The 19,952-nt window shown below is 47.1% G+C and overlaps 1 protein-coding gene across 3 annotated transcripts in view; it reads left to right on the forward strand.

Annotated features, from left to right (window-relative positions):
• Positions 1-15,526, forward strand: part of chd2 (chromodomain helicase DNA binding protein 2) — a 104,006-nt gene extending 88,480 nt beyond the window's left edge. For all 3 annotated transcript variants that reach the window (XM_072470515.1, XM_072470516.1, XM_072470517.1), the window contains 7 exons: positions 1,112-1,249; positions 2,311-2,442; positions 5,315-5,493; positions 5,930-6,026; positions 8,014-8,221; positions 9,350-9,593; positions 10,740-15,526. In XM_072470515.1, the coding sequence (XP_072326616.1) occupies positions 1,112-1,249; positions 2,311-2,442; positions 5,315-5,493; positions 5,930-6,026; positions 8,014-8,221; positions 9,350-9,593; positions 10,740-11,064 (1,323 nt within the window). In that variant the 3' untranslated portion in view covers positions 11,065-15,526. The remainder of the gene's footprint in view (positions 1-1,111; positions 1,250-2,310; positions 2,443-5,314; positions 5,494-5,929; positions 6,027-8,013; positions 8,222-9,349; positions 9,594-10,739) is intronic.
• Positions 15,527-19,952: the final 4,426 nt, after the last annotated feature.

A 19,952-nucleotide genomic window follows, 5' to 3' on the forward strand; every position in this document is an offset into this window, starting at 1 on the left:
GCATATTAATCACTTCCCTTCATTGTTTCAAAGTCATTCGCCTTCTTTGCCTTGTACACCAAATAATTAGGCAAGTTAATAGAATGTTATCATTTACTGCAAGGGGAATTGAATACCAAATTGGGGAGGTTATTCTTCATTTGTACAGGGCCCTGGTCAGACCACATTTGGAGTACTGTTTACAGTTTATAAAGGAGGATGTAAATGTGTTGGAAGCAGTTCAGGGAAGGTTTATCAGACTTAATCCCTGGAATGGATGAGTTGTGTTATACGGGAAGGTTCGACAGGTTAGGCTTGTATCTGTCGGAGTTTAGAACAGTTAAGCGACTTGATTGACACCTTTAAAGGGCAGCACTGTGGCGCAGTGGTTAGCACTGCTGCCACACGGCACCGAGGACCCAGGTTCGATCCCGGCCTCTGGTCACTGTCCGTGTGGTGTTTGCACATTCTTCCCGTGTTTGCGTGGGTCGCAACCCCACAACCCAAAAAGATGTGCAGGCTAAGTGGATTGGCCATGCTAAATTGCCCCTTAATTGGGGAATAAAGAATTGGGTACTTTAAGATCCTGAGGGATTTTGACAAGATGGATGTGGAGAGGAAGTTTCCTCTTGTGGGAGAATCGAGAACTAGGAGACACTAATGAAAAATAAGGAGTCTCTCATTTAGAACTGAGATGAGGATAATTTGCTTTCACTCAGAGGGTCGTGAGTCTTTGGAACTCTCTTCCTGAAGAGGTGGTGGAAGCAGAGTCCTGAATATATTTACAGAAGTGGGTGGATAGATTCTTGGTAGACATGGGGGTAATAGGTTATCGGGGGGGTGCAGATTTGAGGTTATTATCATATCAGCCATGATCTAATGAAATGGCGGAGTAGGGCTGGAGGGGCTGAATGGCCACATCTGTGCTGCTGTGACTCTATAAGTGAAGCTGTGCAAATGCAAATCGCTTATTGTCACAAGTAGGCCTCAATGAAGTTACTGTGGAAAAACCCCGAGTCACCACATTCCGGCGCCTGTTTGGGGAGGCTGGTACGAGAAGGTTGGGTACCAAACATCGGGGCGGTGTTTAAAAGTTTGGATTTAAGGGTGTGGCGCTTTGTTCCCCATGCAGGATGGTGGCTTGGACCGAGCTCCCGTGAAGAAAAAACTGAAGAAGAAAGACAACAAGGAGAACAAGGAGAAGGGTGATCTCAAGAAGGAGAAAGATGGGCAGAGAGGGAAAAAGAAGACCAAGACAAAGAAGGACAAGGTAAGAAAGGCATTGGCCTTTGTCACCAGATCAATGGCATTTATTTAGATAGCACCTTTCATGAGCTCAACTTCCCACCGTGCGTTGGAGCATACGAAGTACTGAAGTTTAGTCACTCTTGTGATGCAAGGTAGGCCCCTGAGATACCTGTCCTCCTCAACTCCCGGCCTCCCTGATTTTAAACACTTCACGCTTGGTGGCTGTGCCTTCAGCTGCCTGGACCCTAAGTTCTGAAATTCCCCCCTTATACATCTCTGCCTCTCTACTTTTTTCAAGACACTCCTCGATCAAACATTTGGACCTTTGCCCTAATATCTCCTCCTGTGGCTCGGTCTGCTCTGTTTTTTGAACAATACTCCGTTGAGGGGGCGTTCTATTATCTTAAAGGTGCTTTATAAGTTCTTGTTTGAATACAACTTACTGTTGCATAGAATTTTCCCTACGTATAAAGTGCAGGCGAGTGAATTAGATTTCTGACCACAAACATTCTGCCAGGTCCACACAAATAAAACTGCATTCTTCAAGGTGAGAAGAATTATTGATCCCCTGTGTTAGGCAAAACGGCCAAGCTAGGAGCTCTGGAAAGCCTTAACAACTGGACTATCTTGACAGAAACTTGACATTTATTTGATGTGAGAAGGGGATTCACGGGCTCCTCTGTGCAGCAATTGAACTTGGAGGATGTCTCATGTTTTGAGAAAGGATCCTGGGCCAGTATCTCTGGTCGGACTGAAGGGGGCTGGACCCTAACTCATCAGACCTCTGGCACATTCAGACTCACACTGTGGAATCATTGCCTGCCCCTACTTTCCTATATAGTTGGTTTAGATAAAAACAGGAAATCAGGCAGCATCTTTGGAGGGTAAAAGGATCAACTCTCCAGATTAATGACCTTCCACTTGTACTGAAATGTGTACTATCCCCAGATTGCTGCCTGACCTGTGTGGTTCCAGCATTCCTCATTGCGAGAGTTCCAACGTCCACGGTATTTTGCATTGTGTTCGTTAAGATGAAAGGCTTCGCTTTTTGTGCAACATTTTCTTACCTTGTCTTCCAAACAGATAAAGCCTGATGCCAAGGACAAGATTCGGAAGTCTGTGTCCAAGGGTCCGGTCCATATTACAGCAGGCAATGACCCAGTGCCGATTGGAGAGGAGGGCGAGGATGAGTTGGACCAGGAAACATTCAGCGTTGTAAGTAACCATAGCCGGACAAAAGGAGAAGTTGTGTGCCAGGGGTATAAGTTACTATTTTTAAATTACCCTTTGAATAAGGGAAGCAAGAATAAACCAAGTTACATAAATTAATCTCGGAACAGTGGGGGTTTTATGAATGTTGTTCTGATTAATATGTGAGGGATATTGGTGGTGGTGAATGGAGCTTTTCTAGATCAGTCATTATCAAGCACCGTCAGCTAAGGTTCATTCAGATGTTGGTGCCACCCTCTTTCAAGAAGGTTGACTGCCATGAATCTTCACCTCTCCATCCGATTCTGCCCTTACACATTCCTCATCGCTCAACTGCATCCACTCAACTATGTCTGTCATCCATTTTCTCCTCTGCTTCTGTCTCCTGCGTTTGCATTGATCTTCCCTTCAGTAACTGTCCCGGTCTACTATGCTGCAATGATTTGGCCGAAGTAGAGCATCTTTCTCGCTTTGATGTTTGGCCTAATTTCCTCTTTTTGTCAGCCATTTCCAGCACTTTCCTCTATTGTCTTGTCTGTGGGGAATATACAGAAAATCCTCCAATGTGTCCACATCCCCAATGTATTCAGTTTTTCAGCAGTCCCTTCATTGTTCACGTCTTTGAGGCATGTAACAACGATGAGAAAATGTAGCACCCCCAGCATTTTTTTCCTGAGATTCCGGTTCCGTTTCTTTGATGTCAGGATAGGCACAGTGTAAAGCTCCCTCTGCACTGTCAAACCAAACACTGTCAGCCGATGTTAAATACAGGGCTGAACTCTTTCTTCGCTGTCCCACTGGACAGGCCAAGCTGTGCTTTAGTGCCAGTAAAGAGTGGTGAGTGTCCCTGTCGGACTATCACTTAGAGCCATACTCTGGGCGTCACAGGAATGAGTGACTGTGACAACTATTGTGTTAAAACAACAAGTTTGGGCAGCGCAGTGGTTAGCACTGCTGCCTCTCAGCGCCGCGGTCCCAGGTTCGATCCTGGCTATGGGTCACTGTCCGTGGGGAGTTTTCACATTCTCCCCGTGTTTGCGTGGGTTTCGCCCCCCCAACCCAAAGATGTGCAGAGTAGGTGGATCAGACACGCTACATTGCCCCTTAATTGGAAAAAACTGAATTGGGTACTCTTTTTAAAAAAAAAAAACACACAATTTTTTTAACATAATTTTATTGAAAACTGATTATAATATTCCGACAATTATAATCGATAATATATGTGCAAAAAGAGAAAAATAAGTGAAAAGGATGAAAGATAGCTCATTTGAAAGGAGAAAGCACTTTGTATATACCTGAAAGAAGAACAACAGATGTTTGTTTAAACACAAACAATAACCCCAATTTGTTCTGTCCCATGACAGCACCTCAAAGTGGATAACCCCAAACTGATCTATCCCATAATCAGCTCCCCAAGTTGGTACATGCTTTACCAAGTCTCTGAGTAAGCTCAACGAGTGGGTGCTACGGTCAGTCACTCAGTTCCCGGCCCTTCCTCCGGCCTTCAGTGGTGACTATTCCACTATGGCTGCAGCAGCGGTAGTCCCCAAAGCAGCGACCCGTTTTAGGCCAAGTTCCTGGCTGCATTTCAGCCTTCCCAGGCCTGGGGCAGTCGTCCCCAAAACAAATCTCCGCTCTTATCAGTTCTTCTCACGGAGAATGCAAGGCCAGGCAAACAAGAGGGCAATCAGGCGGCACCTGCTTAGCAATAACCTGCTCACTTTGTGTTCCGCCAAGGCCACTTAGCTCCTGACCTCATTACAGCCTTTGTTCAAATATGGGCAAAAGAGCTGAACTCCAGAGGTGGATGAGAGTGACTGTCATCGTTCAACTAAGTATGTCCTCCTCCTTCCGATATCGTCTCCTAACAGGGCATTGGTGACCTTCCATTGGATTGGTCCATGATCATGCTCAACAAAGTACGGCCGTGGCTTGCCATTGCTTTCTGGGTATGGCTCACCCAAGAAAATCTCCCACCTGCCATCAGGTGTCTTGAAAGGATCGGTTGATAGTCAACTCGTTTAGCCTCGCTGTGAGTGTACTTTCTGTGGCTTTCAGGTCCTGCCAGTGGGACGTGAGCCGGAGCTTCTGGCCCAGAGGTGGGGACGCTACCCACTGCGTCGTAAGCTCTCCTCAATTAGGTACTCCGAGCACTTGGAAAGACAGGTTGCTGGGACACTGGGTTAGTCAGTGGAAGGCAGACATGTAATATTGCATTCTGTAAGTAAGCTCCCTGGCCCACATCAACCAGCATTTGTGTCCAGTTAACATCCGATAGCCTTGGCTGGGAAGTGAGCATATCTGATTGTCACGGTGCAGCTCAACTCCAGGAGATCACTTATAGATCATAGAATTTACAGTGCAGAAGGAGGCCATTCAGCCATCGAGTCTGCACCGGCTCTTGGAAAGAGCACCCCACCCAAGGTCAACACCTCCACCCTATCCCCATAACCCAGTAACCCCACCCAACACTAAGGGCAATTTTGGACACTAAGGGCAATTTATCATGGCCAATCCACCTAACCTGCACATCTTTGGACTGTGGGAGGAAACCGGAGCACCCGGAGGAAACCCACGCACACACGGGGAGGATGTGCAGACTCCGCACAGACAGTGACCCAAGCCGGAATCGAACCTGGGACCCTGGAGCTGTGAAGCAATTGTGCTATCCACAATGCTACCGTGCTGCCCGCATCACTTCTTCGTACACATTTACATCTCCTGCTGAACGGATGATGGCCGCTTTAGTCAGGTGCTGTCTGAGTCAGAATTTCCAAGGGAACAGGATACATTCAGGTGATTGGGTCGAAAAGGGCATGACTGGCTGACTAGTAGCTTCACTCCCATGAAGGAATATTCTTTCTCCTTTCTCAATCAGTGCAAGGAGCGGATGAGGCCGGTGAAGAAAGCTCTGAAGCAGCTGGACAAGCCAGAAGATGGGCTGTCTGAGAAGGAGCAGCTTCAGCACACCCGCAGCTGCCTACTGAAGATCGGTGATCGAATTAGCGAGTGCCTTAAAGCGTACACAGACTCTGAGCATGTCAAGATCTGGAGAAGGTACAGTTTAATGCTTGAGCTTTCAAAATCACTCGATGACCTGTCAAGTCTCACTCATTTGTGGCATAGAATTTGGGTGGAAAATGTGAAAGTTGCTGTAAATTAGACCTTGACTGTGTTTAAATAGATTTTGCGGATTGTTGCATGTTTTCTGATCGTAAATCACCTGATAGCGACTCTGTCATCTCGGATGTAAAGATTCTGGTCTTATCAGTGCAGTTCTGTAAGTAATCTGTTGCACAGAAAGCAGGGGTAGTGTACTTACATTAATAGAATCATAGAATTTACAGTGCAGAAGGAGGCCATTCGGACCTGCACAGGGAGCCTTAGTCGTTCACCTTGGTTTCTCCGCTTAAAAAAAAATGCAAGCCCCGTCTTCATGCAGGAAGTGGTACATTTTATTTCCCCCAAAATATTTTCTTGTATTTCCCCACAGAAATCTCTGGATTTTCGTCTCCAAGTTTACCGAATTTGACGCCAGAAAATTGCACAAACTGTACAAGTTAGCGCAGAAGAGGAGGTCCCAGGAAGAGGTAACGTGTCTCACATTCACTTGCCTTTTACGTGGATCCTACAAACTCCCTGAGAACAGTACTAGTTAGGAATGACATCGAGGCGCGCAGTCCTCCTCCCCTCCCTGGAGGAGTTGGGTGTGGGATGACCAGAGGCGCGATTTACCACACAAAAATCAGAGTGATGTTTTGGGCCAGGTTAGCGGGGTGTTTCTCAGCCCCGCAAGCAAACGGGACTTTTGGGTTTTAAAAAAAAAATCTCAGTCAGGAACACCCCGTTGAGGCTGAATTTACCCCACTTCCTGTACTGATGTGCTGAACTCCTCAGCATAGAAGGAGATTTTTAAATGCAGTCCCAATCACTCAAACCCCCCCCCCCCCCAGACTCCCCACTGCAGCCTCTGGACCCCCACCCAATGTCCCTCTTGCCCCTTAGGGGTCCCGTCCCCCCCCCAAGGTTACCCTTGATCCATGTTTGTGTGGACTAATGCTAAACGTGCCATGGAGAGGTCTTCCAGGGCGTGAGGCTTCGTTCCTGGGCATCGGAAAAATCGGGCACCAACATATTTAAATGAGCCCAATAGCTCGATTGAATTTGTAAATCTGGATCGTGCCCAGCAAGGACGAGATCCAGGTCGTGAGCTCGCGTGAGGCATTCCGGGTGTCGCAAATCTCGTGAGATTTAAAGGCCTCGTCATGTCACCAAGTCGGGTGTGACGAGGCCATTTGATGCCCCAGGAGTTTTAGGAAGTTCAGTAGGCAATCGGGAAGGCAGATGGAATACTTACCTTTATTTCAATGGGAATGGAATGTAAAAATAGGGATGTCCTGCTAAAACTATACAAGGCACTAGTTAGACCACACCTGGACTTCTGTGAACAATTTTGGTCCCCTTATCTAAGGAAAGATATACTGGCCAGTGGAAACAGCCCAGAGAAGGTTCACTAGGTTGATGCCAGATATGGAGGGATTTTCTTATGAGGGGAGGTTGAGTAGGCTAGGCCTGTCCTCACTGGAGTTTCGAAGAATGAGAGGCCACCTTATTGAGACATATAGGATTCTCAGGGGGCCTTGACAGAGTAGATGCTGAGAGGTTGTTTCCCCTTGTGGGAGAATCTAGGGCCAGAGGATGTAATCTCCGAGTAAGGGGGTCACCCATTTAAGACCGAGTTGAGGAGGAACAACTTCTCTGAGAGGGGGAGTGAATCTGTGAAATTCATTACCATAAGAGGTTAGGTTGCGAAGTATATTCAAGACTGAGATAGACAGATTTTTAATCAGTAAGGGAATCAAGGGTTATGGAGATATGGTGGAAAAGTGGAGTTGAGGATTATTATATCAGATCGGATGTTGAATGGCGGAGCAGACACGATTGGTCGAAAGGCCGACCTCAGCTCCTATAGGAAGTGTGGAATCTCATATTGGATGTTGGTGCACTGGAATTGTTCTCTTATTACTGTTCAGGATAGGCGCTACGGTGAAATATAAAGCTCCCATTACTGATAACTGGACGGGCATTGTAAGTGGAATGTGAGAGTAGGTGTGTTTATCAAGAAGTGCAGCTGAATGTTTTTAATTAGTGAGACTGTAGCCCCCTCAGTGGGAGTGATTGGAAAAATGTATCTTTGGTCTTTGTTGATCCCAAGGCCACTTTAACAGGCACAGGTGAGCTCAGTGATCTTTATCTCGGACGTGATGAATCGCTCGTGTTTCCCTTTCCTTAATAATGACATTTGGATGCTCGGTAAGAGTGGGATCAGGCTTTGTTGTGATGCCCCACTGAGCCAAATAGTCCATCAGCACAGACTGGGGTGGGGTAATGCATGCAGATCAGCTACTTGGGCAAGGTGGTAGAGGGTGCCCATGAAGCTTTCTGCTGGGACAACTCAATTTCTTCACAGGGGGTGGGGGGCACTAACATCAGGCTGGGAAAGGGGCAACAAATGTTTTTTTCCTCGTTTGGCCTACGCAACCCTGATGATGTTCTTCACAATGCCGCTTTGTTTAGGAGGAACAGAAGAAGAAGGAGAATAATTCAGAGACTAAACGTCAGTTTAAATCGGAGCCTTCTGGGTCAAGTCGGGATTCCATGAATTCTCAGTCACATGTGCAGCATGGGTCCCATGCTCCTCACCTGCTCCCACCTCATCACCAACAGCATGGCCATCACCGGGAGCCCTATAATCAGCTCAACAAGTGGCCTTTCAGCGGTGCAGGTAGGGGATCAGCGGCATTCTGGCGACACGCCCCTCCTTCCACACAGTTTCCGTATTGTGTACATTGACTCGGCCAACGGGGGTGGAGGCCTTCATGAAAAGCAGAGAAAAAATAAGCCACTATTTCTTCATTTTTATTGGGTCGGTTTCATTGGCTGTGTAACTTCCCACCTGATTGATATCTTTCCTTTGCTTTCACTGGAAAACCTTGTACCTTTGTGGTATTAAAGGGTGAAGTCGGGAGATAAACATTCAAAAGGGTTTATATTTAAACATAAAACATAATTATTTTTTGTTCAGGATCCGTAGTTTCCGACTTGCTTAAACCTGCAAGAAGGCACAGGCAATGATGACACAGACCTCCCGAGTGTGTGGTGGAGGCAGGTGCACTGGAGGGGAGAATTGGTTTCTCATCTGAAAAGGAACAATGTGCAGGGTTGAGGGTGCAAGGCAGGCGAATGGTTATTGGTAAATTGTTCCTTCAGGGGGCCAGCATAGACATGATGGGCTGAATGGCCTCAATCTGTAATGGAAGGGGAGGAAGCAACGTGGAACCCTGGCCTCTGAATCTACTTGATGTCTTGGATGTGCAGGGAGCAGCAGGTCTGTCACAGGAATGGGAGGGGGGAAGGTGTGGGTGGGAAGGTGCTGAGCCCCCGGGACTGTCACATGAATATCACTGGGTTATCGAAATTTGCCAAATTGTTCAAACTAAGTTGAGAATGCTTTTTTTCTATTTATTCATGTGATGTGGGCATTGTTCGCTGGGGCCAACATTTAGTGCTCATCCCAAGTGGATTGTTTTCCTCGGCCATTTCAGAGGGCAGTTAAGAGTCCCACATTGCTGCGGATCTGTAATCTCGTAGGCCTGACCAGCCAAGGTTGGCAGATTTCCTTCCCTAAAGGACATTAGTGACCCGGATGCACTTTTACGACAATCGGCAATAGTTTCATGGTCACCATCAGACTTAAATTGAAGTTTCAAAAAAAATCTAATTCGGATTTCACCATCTGTTTGAGCCCTGCCTGGTCCCCAGGCCGTTACGCTGGGTCCCTGGATAACTAGCCCAGTATCGACATGACAATGCCACTGCCTCCCGTGAGTTCTCTTGTCTGTTGCCTCTGCAGATCGGGGAGACCGCCAGAGAGATCGGATGTACAACTATAATAACAACCAGCAGTGGGGACCTGACCGACATCACCCATACGACCAACACAGATATAAGGACCATCACTTCGGGGACCGGAGGCCGCGTGGAGATCCCCACAGGAACTCTGGCAATTATCGGCCAAATAACATCCACCGCAAGAGGCCATACAACCAGTATGGCAACGAACGAGACCACCGAGGTCACCGGGATTACTACGACAGGTGCCATTCATTTGTTGCTTACTCAGTAGCGTTTGCGACTAATGCAGGGTCTAGTGGTGAGTCTGGTCAAAGCAGAGCAGATATTTGAGGCTTTGAGGCAGTGCCATAATCTGATGGCACGGTAAACCGTGGGGATGGGGGAGGGGAAGAAATAAACAGCAATTCAAAAGCTTTTAGCATTTGAATTGGGCACTGATGCCTCTGAGAACCCAAAGGTTATCTATGTAATTCGGAACCCAGCGGCAGTACACTTTAACCTATTTCATCCCATTCACTCATAATTTCACGCATTTCAATTGTAGCAAAAAGGACCCGATCTTTCAAATATTTCTTTATATTTGTCTTTCCCCCATACCAAACAGCAGCCTACTAAGTTTGTGCTGTACTGTATCTAAAGCCTCAATGCGCATCTAATGATGTGGTGTCTAATAGTCCCACAAAGCATTTTATCAGGTAATAAGGTTTGATACGGACTCATCATTACCCTCCTAACTTTTATATTCCACAGCTCTCGAGGTAAGCCTAGTCTCATGCACTTTTTAACCATTCTTTCATGTCCTGTGAATTTGTATTCACTAATGAGCCTCCTATTATTCATAATATAATTACAGTCCTCGGTCACTGCCACAGATGTTAAGCTAACTGATCTGTAATTACTTGAATGACTTCTCCCTCCATTATTGAATAATGTTTGCCATTCTCCTTTGCTCCTTCACATTCGCTGCATTCGATGGTTGGTGTCACCTTCCCAGAAGGTTGGCTGCCATGAATCCCCACCTCTGTCTGCCCTGTACTGTGCCCTTGCACATTCCGCACAGCTCGGCTGTGGTATATCCATTATTCTCCTCTGCTTCCCTCTCCTGTGTTTTCTGTTGTTCTTCCCCTCCAGTAACTATGTCTACCATCTGCTCTGATGATGTGAGCAAAGTATTGTATCTCCTCCTGCGGCCATTTCCAGCCTTTCCTCATTGCTCTTTCTATCTCCAAACCCGCTGCAGTCTCTGAAATATCAATTTTGACGGCTTCAGCAGTATTTCCCTCCCTTCGCCTGTGTGGGCAGTCTGGAATATAATAGCTTATCTTTGTGGCTGCACTTGGAATGATTCTTTCAGCTTTGGTCACTTCAGCCTTTCTGCTTTTTTCCAGGCGCCATCAGGATCTGAAGCGACGCAGGTCAGACGAGTTTAGACCTCAGGACCACCACAGTTTAGGGCACCAGCCAGACTTCCGGAGAATGCCCGACCACAGACCCCCTGGGGCCTACCGCAGCCAGGGACCTTCCGAACACTATAGACCCTTTCACCTTGAAAAGCCGATGGAGCACAAGCCGTCGGCCGCGGACCATCGCTCGCCGCTCTCTCAGAAATCGCCACATGATTCGAAATCCCCTCTCGAGCACCGGTCCCCTCTGGACCGCTCACTGGAACACAAGAACACTGCTGACTACAACTGGAATGTGAGGAAAACGTAGAGTCTGCTCCGAGGGACATGGGAAGCTGCCCCACAGTTCTCCATTTCATCAATTTAAAAACAAAATCCACACTTTTCCTATTCTCACCACACACGATAATCTGAACGACTGCTGTGATATCAATTGCACAATGAATGTGAAACAGGTTAGGGAGAACGAGGAAGGGTTTCTGCTTCCTAGACACGGGTGTGTTTTAAAAAAAAAAATTAAGGCACCATCGACACGGGAGATCAGACTCGTGCTGGAGTGTTCCTTCCGAAAAGCTCGCCGGTCAGGAAGGGAGGGGGAGCAGATTGGGCTTTTTGGGAGATGATGGTTGCTTCATTGCAGGCGGTGATTTTAATGATGCGGTTTAAAGGACTTGCCCCAAGGAGGGCGTCAGCAGCGAGTGCAATTCGCAAAGGATGTCATATCTCCTGTCAGCTTTGTCTGTTCATGGTCTCTCTCTGCCAAAATATTTCTATGTTTTATCCTAAATGTGCGTGATGAATACTCTCTCTGTGCTGAGTAGTGTTGGGCAGGTCAGTTCTTTTTCTAAATAGTGTTCCAAATTCAGCGGGGGAGCTAACTTTCAGTTCCACGCTGAATGCGTAGAGAGCGGTGCCAGTGTTGAGGCGGAGACGAGGGGGGGGGGGCTGGACGCATTACCCTGTCGTCTAGCACTACCGTAACTTGCCCGAGAAATACCAAAAAAAAAGGGAAATGGGACGGTCTGAAATTCTTCCGCAGACACGAGTTCGGTGTCTGACTAGGAGGGAAGGAATGGCCAAGCGGAGCGGTCAGAGGATTAGCACTTTGTGGTCAATACTGATGCGCCTTCGGTCCAATTTCTGGAATCTCGTCTTTAGAATATAGCATCGTCATTTTGCAGCAAAAGTATTAGGGACTTTACAACCGCAAGAATTTCAGAAGGAAATATCAGTACCTTGATTCTAACGGCCAGTCTCCACAACCTGCATTTTTCTTTTTTAGAAGCTGCGTGTGTTGCACTTGGTCACAATGTAAGCACTTTGTTCTGTTCGCTTCCCCTCATCCTGCCTGCCCCAAGCTGCCTTCAACCTTGGAAACTGTAGATTGGTTAATCCTCACAAGTAAAATAACCTATTTTTTTATAACTTTGTTCTAACCTGTGTTTGATTGGGTGGGGGGGGGGGGGGGGGAGAGAGAGGCAGTGGTGATGCTTTGTATGTTTAAAAAAATGCTGAACAGTGGTGGTGGGGGGGGGCATGGAGAGAGTGAGAGAATGCCTGACCCAAAATGATGGACTATGCTGTTGGGCGTGGAGACTGCCAGTCATCAGTGTTCAGGCTTCTGCATCCCTCGAGAGTTGTTGAACGTAGGGGCTAACGGCGGCGGGCTACCGAGTGGTGTTTCTTTCAGTATTTCAAATCTTGCACCCCTGCCCCCCCCCCCCCCCCCCCCCATTTCAATCCAGCTGCTGTCACCCACCCTCAGCATGCACATCTGTTATCCGAGCATGCGCTCATCCCATCAGCAACCAGTTCTCTTGCCCGCACTCATGACTGAGGACACCCCACTTAGTCGACCAGTCCAGCTAAATTTATTCAAAAAGATAAAATGTAATCCCTTTTTGGGGCTCCGATGAACCTTGTTCCATTTTGTTTTACAAAAATGATCTCTAATCAACTCACCCGTGTATTGGTGAACTGAACAAGCTCTGGAATCTTTCTTCCCAATGCGCACATTTTCAGCTGCACATCGGGATGTTCAATGTGTCCCATGTTCTCTTGTCTTTCTTCCAGAACTGCGTTCTCTGCGAAACTAAATAACAGGAACAAACTGCTCAGACCGTCACGATCAATGATTGAATAAAATGTGCAAGGCTCGGGTGCGTGAAACTGGATCTCCCTAAATCTCACTGTAAACAATAAAATGCCTCCTCTGGCTTGAATTAAATTATAATTTAAAATTCCCATGTTTTTTTAATAAAACTTAATGCGGGCAAAGAGTGTGGCCAACTTTCAGCTGGTCCCCCAACATTGTGTTTTTGCCCCACTCCCCCAAAGGGCAGAGGATTGTGTGTTGAACACTCTGCCGCAAGTGCCACAGTGGCTGCTTGCTCCTTGAAGAAGAGGGGAGGAGGGGGAGCAGCTGCGCCAAACCCCCACTGCTCCACGTATAACATTCAGTGTGAACGAACGGTTCAGTTATTCGGTGCACGGAATCTGCTCGTGAGGATTGCCCTGTTACGGAAGGGGCAGCCGGATTGGACAGCCTTGACAGGAGTTGTGCAACAGTGCTTCAAAATGGCCGCCAACTTGAGGGCAATTAGGGGGGTTGCCCTCGCCAGTGAACAATTTTTTTTTAAATCCCGCTCATGGTTCTTTTGTGATGTAGTCCTCTTATGTGTCCGGCATACGGAACCAGAAGGCATTACCGTCAAAAGGTGGACCTGTTGCAAAACTTGCCTCCTGGTTGCTTTAACTAGTAAATGAGAATTTATTTTGGATAAACACAACTGAAATACTTATTTTGGGGTGCAGGAAGGCTGAAGGAATTGTCTCCCCTCTGAATGGTGTGCTCATAGATAACCTGGTCTGTTGCTTGGGCCCTGTACAACCAGTTATCTAAACTCTTTGGTTCTCTGCCTTTCCATTCTCCACTACTTTGCCCAGACGGCATGTCAGTGGAAACCCCAACTCTCCCAAAGCCTCCGCCAGTATTTCTCCACCTTATGTTACAGATGTCCTAATACCACACGTTCCTTCAACGTGTCAGTGTGGACAGGCTGCCGATTTAACTGCAGAGTTCTGTCACTTTGCTGTACCATATCTAAACGCTAGAATGTGGTGTGCATATAGACCAGTGAGTTACCCAATTTACTTACTACTGAAGGTACGGGTCCCCGGTAACTTCTTGTTTCAGGACCATTCTGAGGCCTGGAACACGTTGACAGAGTGTGACAAGAACGCGGGTTTGTGTTCTCTCATTCCTCCTAACAGTGAGCTCCTGATTTTAATCATGCCCCACCCCCTGGGTTGGGCACTTCTCCACACAAAGAGAAGGTTGAAAAAGAAAGGGGGGAGTGGGGGCGATGGTGGAGTCAATAGTTCCATTAACTGGACCATTCTGCCAACTGTATCGGAGCTAGAATATTCCTCTCGGCTCATAGAATTGAGAGCCAAGGTGACAAAACAGAACTGAATCGCAGCTCGGGCAATCTCCTACCACCAAGCAAGCTGTGAATGGTGAGTTCAGTTACATGGGAAGAGCAACTGAGCCTATATATACACCACTTGTTGAAGGCCAAGGTTAGTTTGGGAATTGTTCAGATTCGAGAGAGTTGACATTCTGAATCTAGGTGGAGCTTCATAACTGTAGAGTGACGGTTTGGGGAGTGCGTGTTTGTTGTCTTGGTTTATAACGATCCATAAAGGCACTTTATAATCGTGATGGTTTCTCCCTTTTTTTTCAATGCAAAAATCATAAGTTGAGAGTGAAGAGGTCAAGGAGCTGCCGAGGGTTGAGGTTTACATTCAGCGCTGTGCGAAAATCCACGGTTACACAAACCCAACAAAAATGTGGCTGACGCCAATGAGCCAATTCGTGCTGAGTCATGGGCACGTGGCAAATCGTTTTGGGTGGCAGAGGTGACGATGGTCCCAGTGACCTGGTGCATGAAAAAGCCCATTGGGGGGGGGGGGGGGGTGCAGGGGGCACTGCCATCAGGGAAATGCAAATATCCCCCTGCTGTGCGGCTCCATATTAAAGCTTTTCTACATAGGGGGTTGTAGCGGTGAACAGTGGGTAGTCCTGGCGGTTCATGCCAACCAGGAGCAAGACCGCTGGTGAAGCTGCTTCTGAAGAAAGGTTTGGTCAGTGATGAGGGAAAACTCAATGGCAGACCTCAGCTGAATTTTGTTTGCCTTTCTCACGGTGCCATTGTCCTGGGAGTTATTTACAGTCGTACAACGTTTTGGTGTAGCAGACGCAGGCACGAACACGCAAGTGCAACTAACTTCTAATCATTTTTATTGCTGAAAAAAAATTCCAGGAGATTCTGTAGGGCAGAATTTCATTTTTGTGTTTCTCTAGCCTCCTGGCCTTGATTTATTCAGATCTTCCACATGAGTAACAGACTGCTGTCACCCTTCCAATATGCGCCAGATGCTTGATGCTGAAGCGAGAATATATTCCCCAGTTTTAATTTTTTTAAATCTTTTTAAACGGCTCTTGCCTCAACATCTAGAGACAGCAACAATGAAGGGGATGTCAGTGATGGAAGAAGACAAAAGAAAATATGCTGCCAACAGTCCCACTTAATTTTTGTCTTGCTAAGAGGGTCAGTACAGAGTTCCTGTAAAACGTGTGGACTTTTTAAAAACAAAAATGACTTTAAAAAGTAAATATTAATTTATATTTGTGAAAAGGCCACTGTTAGTGCATTTTGGTGTAAATACTTTGTTTATAGTACGTATTAAATTTTCCTACACCTTAACAATTTGCTGTTTAATTATTACGGTGCAGATGTCAGTTTTGCCTTATTTTATTTTAACATAGAGTGTGGATTGGTGAGACGTCTTTATATCTGGGACCATGGCGACATCAACAAAGCTTACATTTGTTGGACGGCACAGTAGCACAATGCTTTGCACTGTTGGTTCGCAGCTCAAGGGTCCCAGGTTCGATTCCCAGCTTGGGTCACTGTCTGTGAAGTCTGCACATTCTCCCCGTGTCTGAGTGGGTTTCCTCTGGTTTCCTCTCACAGTCCAAAGATGTGCAGGTTAGGTGGATTGGCATTGCTAAATTGCCTTAAGTGCCCAAAAAGTTTAGGTGGGGTTACTGGGTTATGGGTGGAGGTGTGGGCTTAAGTAGGGTGCCCTTTACAAGGGCCGGTGCAGACTTGATGGGCCGAATGGCCTCCTTCTGCACTGTAAATTCTATGATTCCATTTATATGGGGTCTTTAATGGTCCAGAGAGCATCGCAGCAACATTCCCAACCAGAATTTCATACCGAGCCACATGATGACTGAAGTCTGGGGACGAAGAGGTAGTTTCCTATGGAGTGTCTTCAAAGACAAGACAGGCGTGAGGGAGATTTAGCAAGGTTAAGGTGTCAGCCTCTGAAAGCACAGTCACTAATGATGGAGTGATTAAATGGGGGGGTGGGGAGATGTTCAAGAGGCCAGAATTGGAGGGTCACCGTCATCTCAAGATGATTGTTGGGCTGGGGGAGGTTACAAAGAAAGTGAGGAGTCCGATTTGGAAACGAGAGTGATAACTTTTAAAATTTGGACCGGGAGTCAATTAACGATGAGCTGTTCGTGGTGGATGGAGGTCGGAAATGCTGCATTAGTTACCGGTTCCTGGTTGCAGCGGGAGGTGATGAACATGGCATCTGCTCCAAAACACTGGTTGAAGGGTTTAGTGAGGGTATGCTGGATGAGAATAACATTGCTGGGGTACGGGTTGGGAGCACGAGAGGCTGGAATATTGCTGCTATGGGAGGCACGGTCGCACAGTGGTTAGCACTGTTGCCTCACAGCGCCCGGGTTCGATTCCTGGCTTGGGTCACTGCACAGAGTCTGCATCTCCTCCCCGTGTCTGCGTGGATTTCTTCCGGGCGCTCCAGTTTCCCCTCCAAGTCCCAAAGGACATGCTGTTAGGTAATTTGGACATTCTGAATTCTCCCCGTGTACCCGAACAGGCGCCGGAGTGTGACGACACGGGGATTTTCACAGTGACTTCATTGCAGTGTTAATGTAAGCCTACTTGTGACACGAATAAAGATTACTATTACTAGAAGGGCGCCAGGTTCGAGGATAGATTCTTGATGGTGGCGAATTAGGAAGAGAACGGTGAAACTTCTGCTCTGGCTGAAGTTGTATAAGTGGAACCATGCAAGGGCAATCCCACTGAGCTGGAGAGTGGCATTCATGGAGAATGATGAGGCCATTGCATTGAACAAAGCAATGGGGACTGAGGGAGGCTTCAATGATCAACCCTGTCCCCAGACTGGCAAAGCTGCTTGCGGGAGATGAATGGTCGAACATTTCTTAAACTCTTTGTGGACGAACTGCGCCAGCACTGATTTTGCTGAGGGGTTTGCTGCTATGAGGTGAAACTGCTGCATCGGCTCACAGTCCAGAACTCTTGCTGGAGTGTCATGCTGGGCAAGGACATACAACGGGAAAAAAATCAGAGGAATTCATCCCACGTTCCCTCCCATTAGGTAATATAGAGCACCTGAGCCCCATTTTTGCCAGGTGCCACGCACTGTGCTGAACAGCAGAGGGCAGAGTTGCCTCACGTTTTGTGGCAGCCCAGACTCTTTCAATCACAGCAAATGTAAGCTTGGTTCTACAGAATTACACAAACACGTTAAAATAGCCACGGCATCGCAGTCACAGGAAGATCACATTTCAGGCTTTACGAGGCAGACTTTGCAGGGTGTGATAGAAAGGAGAGTTTGTTTCGAGGTGTGAGCTGACAGCTGCAAATATCGAGAAGTGAATGCCACTGATTCCCACAATACTCCCAGTGTCCAGACATGCCGAGGGGAAAGGTGCCAGGTTTGACCGGCGGTCTGTTCTCACTTAACCAATTTGAGGCAGGGCATTATAGGCAATGATAACGATTGACCTAGGGGTTATGGCCCCAAACATATGTAACCCCTGACAACCCTTCCAGATAACTGTGTCCTCCAATTCTGGTCTCTTGTACATCCCCTACCTAAATTTCTCCTCCATTGGTGGTTTAGTTGATTGAAACTGATGCTCAGGAATTCCCTCCCTGAAGCTCTCCGGCTCTCATTTAATAGCCTCCATAAAATTAATCACCTGATCAGGTTTTTGGCCACCTACTATCCCCCTACGTCCTGCCTTGTTAAATTTTGTTTGATGATCACTCCTTTGCAGGGTCCTGGACCATTTTGTTTCATTCAAGGCGTGACATAAATCCTAGTTCATACTGTTTTAATGAGAGGAAGAAATCACCCAAGAGGTTCAGCTCCCAATCACTAAAGGGGTTGGCCTGAAAATATGAAATTGTGGATGTCTGAGGAGAACAGTAAAGGTTGGTGGTTCCCAAGATCTAATACCTTGACTCTCCGCTCACATTGGAACTAGAGCCATTTGAGTGAGGTGCTGAGTACCTTGATGCTGATGAGAGCTATGCCTCCCTCAATTCCTCAGGCAATAATTAAAAGCTCCTGTTAAATAACTGAAAGAAAATCTTGGATTTACACCGCCTTTCAGGATGTATCAAGCGGTAAAGTTGTAGGAAACGCAGTAGCCAATTTGCGCACAGCAAGCTCCCACAAACAGCAACGTGACGATGCCCAAGTGGTCAGTTTGCAATATTGGCTGAGTGATAACTATTGGACTGGACACCCGGGATCGAGAACCCTACAAAGTTTTTACAAGACTAGGCAGGGTAGATGCAAGAAGGATGTTCCCGATGGTGGGAAGTGTCCAGAACCAGGGGTCACAGCCTGAGGATATGGCATAGACCATTGAGGACTGAGATGAGACATTTCTTCACCCAGAGAGTGGTCGGCCTGTGGAATTGAGTTGAATGATCAGCCATGATCATAATGAATGGTGGAGCAGGCTCAAATGGCCTCCTGCTCCTATTTTCAATGTTTCTATGAATTCCACTGCTGTTCTTCAAACTAGTGCTGTGGGACTTTGTTTTTCTCTAAAAGCCACATAAGGGCTTTGCTTTAACATTTCATCTGAAAGGCTGCACCTTCGACAGTGCAGCAGTCCCTCAACACTGCGCTCGAGTGCCAGACTGCAATATGTGAACAAAGAACAATACAGCACTGGAACAAGCCCTTCAGCCCTCCAAGCCTGTACCGGTCATGATACCACCTTTGGCCTAAATCCTCAGCACTTCCTTGTGCAGTTTCCCTCTATACCCATGTATTTGTCAAGATGCCTTTTCAACACCGTACACCGTTTCAACTGCTTCCACAACCTCACCTGGCAACGCGTTCCAGGCACTCACCACCCTCTATGTAAAACACCTGCCTCGCACATCTCCTCTAAACTTTGCCCCACGCACCTTAAACCTATGCCCCCTGGTGACTGACTCCTCCACCCTGGGAAAGAGTGCCTGCCCATCCACTCAATCTATGCCCCTCATAATCTTGTTGACCTCTATCAGGTCACCCCTCAACCTCCCGTCTTTCCAATGAAAACAGTGCGACTCTATTCAGCCTCTCCGCATAGCTAACACCCTCCTGACCATGCAACATCCTGATAAACCTCCTCTGCACCTATTCCAAAGCCTCCACATCCTTCTGGTAGTGTGGCAACCAGAATTGTGCGCAATATTCCAAGTGCGGCCTTTCCAACGTTCTATACAACTGTAGCATCACTTGCCAGTTTTTATACTCGATGCCCCGTCCAGGTGCACAGAGGGACTCAAAGCTAAGAGCTGGTGGTGGTGGGGTGGGGCAGACCTGATGAACAAGAACATTGAGAGGAGAACTCATCCAAATGAAATGTTAAAATGAAGAGTGGGTTGACATAGTTGAAGTGCCTGGTGATTGGACCAGGTGATTGGACTGGAAATAGAAGCCTCTAATGTCAGTGCAATGTGCTCAGCAGAATTCTTGCTGCTATTTACACCCAGAGCAATGTTTCTATAAATACCACCCCATCAGTCACACACTGGTGACTGTGAGACGGCTGCATTATACGGGAACAAGTCAGCGATTCAAAAATACAGTGTGTGGAATGTACTTTCAGCAGCAGAAAACCTTCTCATAATCTCACCACATTCTGTTCCTCTACTTCCATTTCGAGAGAGGACTCATTGGGACTATCAACAACATTTTGCCCAGAAACTATACTCTTTATCATGGATGTGGGTCTTTTGGGTCCTTTCTTATTAATCCTTTCACAGAATCTGACTTGGA

Source organism: Scyliorhinus torazame, chromosome 12 (assembly GCF_047496885.1).
Source record: "Scyliorhinus torazame isolate Kashiwa2021f chromosome 12, sScyTor2.1, whole genome shotgun sequence".
Taxonomy (NCBI): Eukaryota; Metazoa; Chordata; class Chondrichthyes; order Carcharhiniformes; family Scyliorhinidae; genus Scyliorhinus; species Scyliorhinus torazame.